The 13,635-nt window shown below is 48.7% G+C and overlaps 1 protein-coding gene across 1 annotated transcript in view; it reads right to left on the bottom strand.

Moving 5' to 3' along the window:
* Positions 1 to 540: 540 nt before the first annotated feature.
* The window catches only part of CLIC4 (CLIC family member 4), a gene marked incomplete at its 5' end in the record, with an annotated part of 84,643 nt that continues 71,548 nt past the window's right edge, over positions 541 to 13,635 (bottom strand). The window contains 2 exon segments of the mRNA XM_006159402.3: positions 541 to 3,696; positions 5,671 to 5,852. Coding sequence (XP_006159464.2) covers positions 3,532 to 3,696; positions 5,671 to 5,852 — 347 coding nt within the window.

The following is a 13,635-nucleotide window of genomic DNA, read 5'->3' as shown; positions in this document are numbered from 1 at the left end:
TGCCTTATGGGGAAAAAAAATTAATTTAAAAAATTTTAAAAAGCCTACCGCATTGTACACACCCTTGTGACGACGAGATGGTAACACCCACGTGAGATGAAGTGAGGTGGATGATGCAGGCTCCGTGGCAGAGCTGTTCCAACTGGCGCACGAACTGCTTGTTTCTGAAGGTCACATTCAACAGCTGTGGGCAAGGCCGACCGCTGGCTCCCAGCGTCACAGCAGCCACCCTGCCTCGCTCCTCACGTTCATGACACCCTTCTGTTTCATATTTTTAGATACTTCTGCTGTGAGTTCTTGGTAAAAATCTTTGTCAAGCTAAAAAATAAGAGTTACCTCTGGTCTTATTTTGCTAAGAATGAGCATCATGAAAGTGTTTATCGAATGTTTTCTGTGCCTACGGAGACGATTGTACGGGTTTTTATTCTTCTACTCTATTAAGTGTGCTGCATCAGCCACTCACAGAAAACAGCAGTCTCAAATAAAACGCTGTCACACCTCAAGTTGTTTATTTTCATGAGGGGAAAGAAGAACCCTTTATGATAGTGAAAATATACTTTATTTTTAATACAATAGCTGCCAGCGATACACTGGTGTTGCTGTTCAGAGAGAGGAAAGGAGACACGAGCATTCTATAAGATGCTTTCATTGCCGAGTCAAGAAATTCTGAAGAAAACACTCCGATTCTGCTCAACGTGATGGCTTAGAGAGTTGGAAAAATCTTCCATAAAAAGACATTTTTGGTGGCCCCAACCTTGATCACTTGTAAAGGGTAGAATTTAAACGCCGGTGTGTATATTAACAATGAATGTATCCCTCTCTTTGAATTAAACAGTAATTATAATCAGTGTAAGAAACTGGAGAATCAATAAACAGGATGAAACGTGTATCAAAATGCTCATGAAAAAATAATGTCAATTTCCTCATTTTCACTTAGTAGATATTTTCTACATGTCTTTTTCTTAATGCACAGAAATAAAAGCTATCTACATGCAAGACTGCAGAGATTCAAAACTCAACAGAAATAAAGTAAAACTGCCTAAATTCTAGCGTTGATCCACGTAGTTTAAGATAAATGTCAGAAATATCTTAATTGTATACAGATGGCGCAAGGGTTTAGGGATAAGTTGTATAAGTGAAACTTACCAAGAAATAAAATCTTATTTGAATTTTATCACAAAAGTTAACAATCTTAGTCAAAGAAAATAACAGATAATAGAAAATTTGCATTTACATTAAAAAAAAAAAAAACTTATAACTTGTAGAGAGCTTTCCAACTGCTGAGTACAACAACTCTTCAGAATCATCCGGAAAACAGTGAGCGAGCCTCCCATTCCAAGTCGGTCCTCACACTGCAGCGTACAGTCAGTGGTAAGCCCGTCAGTCGCAGAAGTGAAACAGGTGGTTTCCACCCGTCAGCCACGTGCTGCCCGCACTGCCAAGAAACCGCATCTCTCAACTGCCTCGCGACGTGGGCTCTGATCTTTCCACAAACAGACGACAGGGTAAAGGCTTGTTTCGGATCACTCTCTTTCCTGGCTGTTGTCCATGTGCCAATCTGTTTCATCTGACTTCCTTTTTAAAGTCATGAAATCTGCCTGGATGTGTCATCCTCCGTTTGGAGGCATGGAGCTTTCTTCTGTCTGCCCTCCACTCCACCACACCTAGCCCAGCATCCGCTAAAAGCACAGAAACCCCCCTCTCCAAACCCGTCACACTGAAGCCATGGGCAGCTTCCGTAGCACCCGGATGCCGCGTAGCTACTACGTGAGCAGCAGCAGGTGCTGACGCCTGCCCGTGAGTGACCGGGGCAGGCGGGCCGGCCACCCACTGAAGCCACTGCAACACTTCTGCATGGACAGCCAGATAAACTCTTTCTGGAACCAGGTAAATCACTATCCAATATTTCATTAAAAAAAAAAAAATGGTGCTCAAAATTTTAAATCAGTAATAAGGAGTATGAAGAAAGACAAGGCAAAGGACTCCCGAGCCACACGTACACAATATGGTGCTTTTCTTTCTATACTAAGCACACGACCGACAGGTACAAAAACACAGGCTTAGAAAGTCGGGCTGCTCCACCAAGCCAGTGCGCCCTGGATGCTAAGCTACACTGCCACCTCAGAGCAAGACGCTCGAAACGGCAGAAAAGCACCCACAAGAAACAGCACTTCTCAAACAAGTCAAGGAGAAAAGTGACCCAAGGTGTTCTGCAGTCACAACCAGTTTCTGGAGTACTTAGAAAGCTCACTTTGTAAAAGCAAAACCGAAATGAATAAATACATGGACGGCGAGCTTTTATCCTCACCAAGCCCATCCTCCCTCGTTAGAGCACAGATAATTACTGGTCTGGGACTTCAATAAAAAAACAAAAACCCCATGCAGCAAGTTATTCTTCAACGTAGCTGTAGGAAGATTTAACTTGAGGAAGTGCAGTGACTAAGATTAGGCAAAACACACTCACCAAACAGTTATAATTTAGCCCAAAAGGTGTGAAGACTCCTCTTTGCAAAGCCTAACAGTAAACGGAGGTGAAATGGAAAGTTGGTAATGTGTTTTAGCTTGCTTTCAATGGAGGAGGAGGAATGCACTCTATCTACATGAAATATGCTTTAGAAACAAAACCAACTTGCTATTTTGACAAACCTTACATTCCTTAGGTTAATCTCTGTAAGTGTTCATTTTTACATGACGAATCATTGCACTGCTAGACCTCAATCAACTAAGTGTACGTAGTGTTGCCTCCAAAACCTACAAACAGCAAGCTGCGCGCCCACCTAAAAGGAGCTCTTCAAGGTACGGAAAGCGCTCGTGTGCCCGGTGAAGGGCGCTGGGCAGGGGGGCAGGTGCCCGTGGCTTTCTTGCACGGCTTAAAGGCTGAGCTCCTGCAGTATCATCCCTCCTCTCAGCGTTCAGCTTCTACAGTGCCAGATGCCACAACTGCTACCAAGGATAAATACTTGGGCAAAGCAGGTATCTATAAAGCCAAGTCAGCCCAACCTTCGGTGACCGTTTGCAGACGGCCCCCTCTCGGGTGGCAGTACCCGTCAGTACATGCCCAGGAGAAACGCAATGGAAGCAGCACGTCTCTGGTACAGCAGCAACTTCCACACACTCCTTGTACCACCCGTACGCACCGGCCTGGGGCTGACGGGTGTCAGGGCTACTATCTGAACACATCAACACTGCACCTCAAAATGCCCATCTACACACGCGAGCGAGCACAATGGTGAGGGCTCCAGAGAGGTGACGAGCTGTCCCTACGGTGAAGAGCTGGTGGGCAGCGTCTCCCAGTGAGACGGGAGGAGGATGGTGGTAGGGAAGTAGGCAGGGCGGAGGTTTTAAAATAATACTGCTTAGGAGTGTATATTTTAAGATAACTAACTATACCTCATCTATCCTTGGTCCTAACCGCGAATAACTGCATGTTCATGCAAAATGCTGTTTCTACTTTATAGCAAGAGGAGCCGTCTGTTAGGAAAAGCATGCTCTCGGGGGAAGATATGCAGACACCTCTCTCGTGAGTGCCATTTACTTGGTAAGTCTCTTGGCTACATCGCTATACGCTATCTCCACCTCCTTATCACTGGGACAGGTGTTGGTGAACTCGTCCCGGCTGTACGCATTAGTTAAGTATCTCCAGATGCCAGTCATGCCTTTCGGAATATCGAAGTTGCGGTACTTTTTGGCCACCACCTGAAACACAAAGAGATCAAAAGTTCAGATGCATTTTCCTTGTCTCGTAAACTAGCCCCATCTTTGGTTTCAGAGCAAATGATTACTTCTGCGACTCTCTGAGAACTGCTTCTACTGGAAAAGGAGTCTGTCGCCATCATGTCAACTACTTTTAAATAACAGCCAGGACGGCAAACAACACCAGGACCAGAAGGCTGACGGAGGCACAAACGCTGCAGACGGCTCCGTGCAATCACCGGCCAAATACTCTAACACGTACACCTGGTTTAGACGTGCGGTTCCGATCGTGGACCGTCACCATGCAGGGAGTGCTTACGACCATTCTGTTCAGCAATGTGCCTCGCCTGCTGTCCCTCGGAGTAACGCTCAGCATTTGTGCCATGAAGAGAAAAGGCCAGGTGACCACAGAACAGAATTGGACAACGGAAGTCAGTGTAGCAAACGCCAGGTCAAGGTGATCTGTTACATCTTTGGGTTTCTATGCAGTCACAGAAAAAAGTCATTCTTTTTCTTATATGCCTCAACTTTAAGACAACATTTTCCACTTAATTGACTGTAGGTTATTGCTATTATGCTACTTTGGGGCTCCGTAGCCATACAAAACGGGTGAGGTTTGAGCACAAAGCAGCACCCTCCCGGAGTACATGAACACCACGCGAGGCCGCCCCCCGCAGGCTACCTTGACGATGTGCAGCTTGGGCAGCAGGTTACAATCCGCCAGTGTCATTTCATTCCCATCCAGAAATTTCCGCGTAGAAAACTTAACGTCCTCCATGCTATTCTCATCGATTTCATCAGGGAGGGGGGAGTTCAGATACTCATCCAATTTCTGCAGTGTTTTCAAAAGACCCCTCTCCAGTGCTGGAAGAAAGACGGGAAGCCGTGAGAAGGACTACCTACGCACTCAGACGGATGCGCGACTCCGTGCCTCACGCCTGAATACACGAGGGCCCGGCACCGCTCATGTTTAAGCCGGGAAACTGGGTGAGGAAAGGGCAAACCTATGCATTCACATCCGCAGCAGAAGATCCTTCAGAGACAGAGATTCTTGCTCTCAGTTTTAAGTCCTGCTCTCTCAGGAGTATTTGGGTACAGGCCTGGCAGGTGGCGTGGTGGTTAAGGCGCCGGACTCTCATGTGGCCGACCACCGTGCGAGTCCCAGACCTGGGGGCTTGCTTTCTCACTTTTCCTCTCTGTCTCTCTCTGGTGAGCGCATATGCCCAATAGCAAATTAAGAATAAAATAAGTAACAGATAAAATTAAATAAGTAAGTCTTAGAAAAGAATATTTGTATATTTGCCGTGAAATGTGTTAAGAAATGCTGATAAATGGGACCAGCAGTTAGTGTAATGGCTATGTCGCTGGACTCTCATGTAGCCAACCACGGTTTGAGTCCTGGACCTCTTCTACTGGAAAAGGAGTCTGTCGCCATCATGTCAACTACTTTTAAATAACAGCCAGGACGGCAAACAACACCAGGACCAGAAGGCTGACGGAGGCACAAACGCTGCAGACGGCTCCGTGCAATCACCGGCCAAATACTCTAACACGTACACCTGGTTTAGACGTGCGGTTCCGATCGTGGACCGTCACCATGCAGGGAGTGCTTACGACCATTCTGTTCAGCAATGTGCCTCGCCTGCTGTCCCTCGGAGTAACGCTCAGCATTTGTGCCATGAAGAGAAAAGGCCAGGTGACCACAGAACAGAATTGGACAACGGAAGTCAGTGTAGCAAACGCCAGGTCAAGGTGATCTGTTACATCTTTGGGTTTCTATGCAGTCACAGAAAAAAGTCATTCTTTTTCTTATATGCCTCAACTTTAAGACAACATTTTCCACTTAATTGACTGTAGGTTATTGCTATTATGCTACTTTGGGGCTCCGTAGCCATACAAAACGGGTGAGGTTTGAGCACAAAGCAGCACCCTCCCGGAGTACATGAACACCACGCGAGGCCGCCCCCCGCAGGCTACCTTGACGATGTGCAGCTTGGGCAGCAGGTTACAATCCGCCAGTGTCATTTCATTCCCATCCAGAAATTTCCGCGTAGAAAACTTAACGTCCTCCATGCTATTCTCATCGATTTCATCAGGGAGGGGGGAGTTCAGATACTCATCCAATTTCTGCAGTGTTTTCAAAAGACCCCTCTCCAGTGCTGGAAGAAAGACGGGAAGCCGTGAGAAGGACTACCTACGCACTCAGACGGATGCGCGACTCCGTGCCTCACGCCTGAATACACGAGGGCCCGGCACCGCTCATGTTTAAGCCGGGAAACTGGGTGAGGAAAGGGCAAACCTATGCATTCACATCCGCAGCAGAAGATCCTTCAGAGACAGAGATTCTTGCTCTCAGTTTTAAGTCCTGCTCTCTCAGGAGTATTTGGGTACAGGCCTGGCAGGTGGCGTGGTGGTTAAGGCGCCGGACTCTCATGTGGCCGACCACCGTGCGAGTCCCAGACCTGGGGGCTTGCTTTCTCACTTTTCCTCTCTGTCTCTCTCTGGTGAGCGCATATGCCCAATAGCAAATTAAGAATAAAATAAGTAACAGATAAAATTAAATAAGTAAGTCTTAGAAAAGAATATTTGTATATTTGCCGTGAAATGTGTTAAGAAATGCTGATAAATGGGACCAGCAGTTAGTGTAATGGCTATGTCGCTGGATTCCCACGTAGTCGACCGCGGTTCGTGTCCCGGACCCGGTGGCTTAAAACTCACGCTGGGCGCATGTGCGTGTGTGCCCAAGATCCCAAGAGGAGAATGGAGAAGAAGGGATTGTGGCATAGCCATCCCCCCTGGGGGGGGATTCCTCGCTTTCTCTCTGTCTCTGTCCGTCTGGCAAGCGTACACACCCTATAGCAAAAACCGGACCAATAAAAGAAATGCCGATAAAGACAATTCAAGCAGAAGGCCTGGGGGTTTTGCACTGTCTTGTAATACATAAGAAGTCAAGAAAACTATCTACCCAACAAACACACAGGCCAGATTAGAGTTCAACTTAAACTAGGCGCCTCTCTAGCTAAATTGGGGTCCCTCTACCCAGACGAAGATGCTATGACTGCTATTATTCGGAAAAGCAGCGCAGGGCCACCGACGACTATGCGCAAAGCCCAGGTTAATGGTCCTGAGCAGGTGGGGAGGAGGTGTCATTAGAAAGAAACACGGATGACAGCTGGTGGGCCGTCTGCTCTCCCTCTCACCCTTTAGCTGCCGGTCGCCCCCCACTCTCAGGCTGGACGCGCTCGCACTACCAGGTGCAGAGCCTTGCCATAAAAGAAAGGGAAAGGCCACGAGATGGCAGTCTGTAGACTTCTTTTTTTTTTTTTTGGAGAGATTTTCACTATAGGGCGCGTGCACTCGCCAGACAGACAGAGAGAGACAGAGAGACAGAAAGCGAGAAATCACCCCCCGGGGGGGATAGTCACGCCGCAATCCCTTCTCCTCCATTCTCCTCTTGGGATCTTGGGCACGCACGCACACGCGCCCGGCGTGAGTTTTAAGCCACCGGGTCCAGGATGCGAACAGCGGTCGACTACGTGGGAGTCCAGCGACATGGCCATTACACTAACTGCTGGTTCCCTACGCTAACTGCTGGTTCCCATAATCCGTATACTTCTAAGTTCAGATAAAATCAGGTCCTTTGTTCTAAATTCAAATAAAATCACCACCACCAGTAGGTGGCATACTGGCTAAGGTGCTAGACTCCCACATGGTTGGCTCTGGTTCGAGTCCTGGTCCTGGCGTCTTGTTTTTTCACTTTCTCTCTCTTTGGGAAGCACACATGTCCCTTAGCAAATTTAAAAATAATAATAACGATAAATAAAAGTAATTCTTTTTTTAAAAATCAGGGCTTTTAAGAAAGAAACTTATACAGCAATGTATGTGCTATGTATTCGATATTTCTCCAGCGGCATTAATATATCCCAACCCTTCATCTCTTCTTTCAAACTGTCCACACCGCGCCTCGGGCCCTTCAAGGGATCCAGGTAGGAGATGAAGGCTCAGCTTTGCAGGGACCACAGGCACATCACGGGGAGAGAAGCCAGCAGAGCTCAGACACTGCAGGGAGGACGGAGAAGGAGGGGTGGGTGCACTCCAGGAAAGAGGCTGGCCTTGCCTCTGTGCCACGTCTTGTTTTAAGGGCCGTTGAATCCTCACAAAAGGTATCTTCCAAGAGCTTACATCTTGGGAAGTCGGGGTAGCACAGAGAAGCCGGTCGACAAATGACGAGAAAGGCTGGAGTTCCTCCGTCCCCAAATACTTAGCAGAGCCCGCCGACACAGCCATCGGTGGGGGCTTCCCTTTCAGAGAGTTTCCGTGCCCTTAACTACGGGCCTGAGCCCGCCTGCACTTCAGCTCCTTCGTACTCTAAGTTTCTCCAACAGCGTCTTCAAATGTATTAACATAACCTCGTTCCTAATACCCTCCAAGGTAAGCTCCACAGTAATCTCTTCTTTATTCCTCACATTAGCTTTGCTGCCTCGCTCATTTTTCTTGTCAAGGATTTATCCATTGTGATTACTTACTAGGTTTTTTTTTTTTTTTAAGAGGTTTTCGCTATAGGGCACGTGCACTCACCAGACAGACAGAGAGACACATAGAGACAGAAAGCGAGAAATCGCCCCCCAGGGGGGATGGCCACGCCACAATCCCTTCTCCTCCATTCTCCTCTTGGGCACGCACGCACACGCGCCTGGCGTGAGTTTTAAGCCACCGGGTCCGGGACGCGAACTGCAGTCGACTACGTGGGAATCCAGCGACATAGCCATTACGCTAATTGCTGGTTCCCCTTACTAGGTTTTTCAGAGAAGTAACTTTGGGGCCAGTAGTCAGCAGGGTGGTTAAGATGCCGGGGCCTAAGCAGTTCAAGACTCAGACTGGTGACCGGGAAAACACGCCGGGTGTGTGTATCCAAGATCCCAGTCGGAGAATGAAGGGCATGGTCATCCCCGAGGGCTTGATTTCTCACTTCCCTCCCCTCTCCCCCTCTCCCCCTCTCCCGGAGTGCCTGTGTCCTATGGCAAAAACTAAGGAGACCCAAACCCACCCCTTCAGCTTTGCCGACGCTGTCACACGCTTTTCTCCCTCATTCTACCCTGTCCCTGGAACCTCCCTCCTCCTGCCTCCGTGCTGTGCTCGCCCTTGTCTAGTGAAATCCCTGAGGTAGACACTTCCGGTCGCCAATTCCTAACTCTTCTGTTCTAACACATGCATTTCAGTTGTGCCGTGTGTCACGACTCGAGGCAAGCCGAATTCTCCTCGTTCTCCTGCCCCCGTGGGCTATTTAAGACGAGCGTCCTCCTTTCCGAACGTGCAACTCTGAGGCTGCCCCAGCCATCGTTACTGATGTGCCCCTTGCCTTCTCTGGTCAGGGCAAACATTCTGCGTGATTTCGATGTATGTGAAGCTTTTTGAAAATCTGTTTTAGGGCCAGCCTTTATTGTCTGCTTTTTAATTTGTCTTTAAATGAGAGACGGGGGACAGGTCACGAGGTATGTCTGACAAGGCCACACCACACTGTGTCCAGCCTGTTGGCCAGGATGACAGGCCGGTGCTGTCTGCCACACCCAGCACGCTAAGGTTACCGTGGCACCTGCACGGGGCTCCCCACCAGGCCGGCCGCGCACAGGGGTGCCCTACCGTGGCCTCCTGTCGGTCTCAGCGTTCCATGGGCATCTGAACAACACGAATACAAGCTGCAGTTGGGTCCAGCGACACGCGCACACTCGTCACCAAGGTGCGATCTGCTCCGTGCACTCTTCAACTCTTACACCCTCACTCGTTCTCTCGAGTTGAGTCTGAAGTTAAGGGGGCGAGTGAGTTAAGATCCTCCACTAAGGCTTTTTCTTTCAGCACTATCAGATTGGTTTGTATATTTTGAGGAATAAATTAGTTATTTCGTAACATGAATTTAGAAGTCCTTGTCTTCCTGGCAGACTCATCTTTAAACCGGGTGAAACGTGCTGCGCTATCTCACACTGCATCTTCCCTGAGAGTCTACTTCAACCAGGCTCCGCACAGCTCTGCCGCTGCCACTCCCTGCTTTCCTGGATCGACGTGGATCCATATATTTTGGAGAGGTTTTTGCTACAGGGCGTGTGCGCTTGCCGGAAAGACAGAGACAGAGAGACGGAAAGCGAGAAATCACTCCCCAGGAGGGATGGCCACGCCGCAATCCCTTCTCCTCCATTCTCCTCTCGGGATCTTGGGCATACATGCACATGTGCCCGGTGTGAGTTTAAGCCACCAGGTCCGGGAGTTGAACCGTGGTCGACTACGTGGGAGTCCAGTGACATAGCCATTGCGCTAACTGCTGGTCCCAGCCATTATATTTTTAAACTCAGGTTTGCATTAAAATAAATCACGAACTTCTTTCTTTTCACTCTTCTTACAGAAGTAATGTACTGGGCCAGTAGGTGGCGTGGTGGTTAAGGCGCTGGCTCCCACATGGCCAAACGCAGTTCGAGTTCCGGACCTGGCGGCTTGCTTCCTCACTTTTTCTTTCTCTCTCTCCCTCTCTCTCTCTCTGTCTGTCCCTCTCTAGTCAAATTAAAATAAATAAATAGATAGATAAATAAAATAATTCTTTTAAAAAAGTAATGTACTATCTTGCTTGCCTGGCTATACTGTATGCTCTTTAAAAATGGACTCTATATCTTCCTCTGTATCCCCTAAAATTCACAGAACTTACTCATGAACTTGGACACTGGTCACTACTTGGTCAGACTTAGACTAAAAATCAAGCATGAACATTCTGGGTTTCTTGAAATGCACAGAGAAGGTCCAAAAAGAAATTAAGTGAAAATGTAGATACTTATCTATGCAACAGATAGGTAAACATGCAGATCGGACACTTCAGAAAGAGGTACGTGAAGAAGCTTATTCTGGTTGCCGTGCCTTTGTGGGGAGGCAGGGCACGTACAACAGCCTCTTTTTGAGAGACAGAGATTTTTGCTACAGGGCACGTGCACTCGCCAGAGAGACAGAGATGGAAAGTGAGAAATCACCCCCCTGGGGGATGCCCACACTGCAATCCCTCCTCCTCCAGTCTCCTCTTGGGATCTTGGGCATGCACACACATGCTCCTAGCCTGAGCTTTAAGCCGCTGGGTGTAGGACTTGAACCATGATCGACTACGTGGGAGTCTAGTGACGTAACCATTATGCCATCTGCTGGTCCCACAAAGCCATTTTTAAATGTAAAGAAGAATCAGTAGCGTTTTTTACTTAAGTAAAAAGTCAAATGGAGGGACCAGCAGTTAGTGTAATGGCTATGTCGCTGGACTCCCATGTAGTTGACCGCGGTTCGCGTCCCAGACCCGGTGGCTTAAAACTCACACCGGGTGTGTGTGCGTGCGTGCCCAAGATCCCGAGAGGAGAAGGGATTGCAGTGTGGCCATCCCCCCTGGGGGGTGATTTCTTGCTTTCTGTCTCTCTGTCTCTCTCTGTCTCTGTCTGGCGAACGCACGTGCCCTATAGCAAAAACCTCTCAAAAAAAAAAAAAAGTCAAATGGAAAGGGTCAGTGAGTGGCACGGTAGTTGAGCTGCTGGACTCCCACGCAGCCCACTGTGGTTCGAGTCCTGGGTGTGGTGGCTTAAAAATCATGCTGGGCACGTGCATGCATGCCTGCCCAAAATCCTGAGAGGAGAATAGAGAAGCGATGGTGGCATGGCCCTCCTCTCCGGGGAGTGATTTCTCACCTCCCCTCTCTGCCTACTGTGAGCACAAGAGCCCTGTGGTAAAATCCTAGAGAACAGAACAAAAGCGACTGTGTTACCTGAAGTGACAGGTGACAAACGGACAAATCAAAGATCGATCCATGTTATTAATAAAAGATCACCTTAGCCACAGTCATGACTATAAGCTAGTTTATTTATTAGAGAAAACAGATAAGCAGCGAAGGGCACTGAATCCCAGTAAAACGAGGCTGAGATGAGGAGAGTTCGGTTGGCCCTACGAAGTGCAGGAATCAAGACATTTACAAATCAAAAATCAAAAATGCAAAGCAATAGACACAGCCTTCTATTAACTACAAGCGAGCTCGTGAGGATGCGTACAGCTGGCTGAAATCTGGTTATAAGTTAACAAGCGAGTGTACAGTGAGAAGCAGCCAGGTGCGCGAGGAGCCCAGGGCATGACGGAAGGCTTTCCTTGCCTGCGTTTAAAAGGACAAAAAGGGCGGGATTTGAGAGGACAGAGGAGTCAGCTTAAAAGGTTCAACAGGCTGCTCCTGGGGCAGTGAGTACAGGACACACATACTGGGTACACGGACCTGTCCCCTGCTGAGATGACAAGGAAGAGAGCCACGCTCCGCAAGGAGACTGATCGTCTGGACTGAGACACCGAGCACAGGTCTCAACGGCCACTCGAGCGCTATGATAATTCTGAGCAAATTTATGATCTTGGGACTTGCCTGCATTGCCCATTTCCTGAGCTATTTCTCAAGTGTATATAAAACGAACACCCTAATGCGCGGGTTATAACTGTGATGTGTTCGCTCCAGACGCAGGCGCTGGCGTAAATGCAGAGGCGAGCTCACGCCCTCCCTGCGCTCTCCGACTCTGGGCTTAGCGAAGCACCTGCAGTGAGCATGAACTGTCAGGGAAGAAGGTGGGGATACGGCGCCCAGGGGCGTGGTGGTGAAGGCAGCTGTGTCCAACACGGCCGACATCGGGGACTGGGACCAAGACCTGGCCCAGACCCGGCAGCTAGAGAAACACGCCAGGTGTGTATGCACGTGTGCCCAAAATCCCGGGAGGAGACGTGGAGACGAGATTGCGGCATGGCCGTCCCCCACCGGGCGTGCTTTCTTACTTCCAGTGTCTCCTTCTCTCTGTCTCTCTCCAGTGAGCACACATGCCTTCTGGCAAACTGAAGGGTGAAAAAGGTCCAAATAAAAGGTATATTAATAAAGACAAAGAGAATTCATTCACTTGACAGTTTCTATGTAGCAGCACAGGGTATGGCCAGTACAACAGAAAGAGGAGCCGCGCAGTAATGAGCACCGTCGCTCCACAAGCAGGCTAGAGACTGACTCACACCGAGGAGCATCCAGCCAGGGTGAGTGAGATGCCAGGGCTGACCGCGAGAGGGCAGCAGGGGGCCGTCAGAAGTGGCTCCCGGAAGAGCAGCCCCCCCCTGCCCAGCCGCCCCTGCCCAGCCGGGCTGCAGGAGGCAGGTAAGGCCAAGGAGCTACCTCAAAGCTCTCAGTGAGGTCAGTAAGTGCCACGGTGCTGCGCAATCCGTTTAAAATGAGTCACAGACGTCAGAACACTCCCCTGCCGTGAGGACCCCGCAGCATCACCAACGGTCACAGACACGCACCAGGGTCAGACGCAGGGGGACGAGCACCTTCAGTTAGTGGGTGTGAGCTGTTCTAGATGTTTAAAGAACAAATTGGCAAAACAGAACATTAAACTGCACACACGTTGGACCTCTCTGCCCTGGGAGCACTGCCTGCCACGGTGAAAACCTCCCATCAACAGGGAAATGATTATATAAAACTCCAACTATTAAGCATTTCTGAAAACTGAGGTAGATCTATGTTTTTACATGTAAAGATTTCTACTATATATTGGGTTGTTGGAAAAGTTATGATGCATTTTTCATAGAAAAGTATGTCATCGCTTTTCTGATGACCCAATAACAAGAGAAAAAGACAACTATACACATACACGCACGCAGACACAACTCACATACAGAACCTGCAGAGTGACAGTGAAAGGAGGATGCACCAAATTGCTGGGGAAGAAGCCATGCAGTGTGACTAAGCAGGGGCACTGAAGTTTATTACATTTGTTCCTGTACTATTTTAACTTTTCCAACAAACATCTGTTGTTGTAGTCTTTGTATGATTTTTGATCTGTGTTTATGACAGAGCACAGACACACGCATGAAAGGGAGAGAGAGGGAGAGGGGGAGAGAGAGAGAGGGAGAGGGGGA

This window comes from Tupaia chinensis, unplaced genomic scaffold (genome assembly GCF_000334495.1).
Source record: "Tupaia chinensis unplaced genomic scaffold, TupChi_1.0 Scaffold000628_1, whole genome shotgun sequence".
Taxonomy (NCBI): domain Eukaryota; kingdom Metazoa; phylum Chordata; class Mammalia; order Scandentia; family Tupaiidae; genus Tupaia; species Tupaia belangeri.
This window is presented reverse-complemented; position numbering and strand designations above follow the sequence as displayed.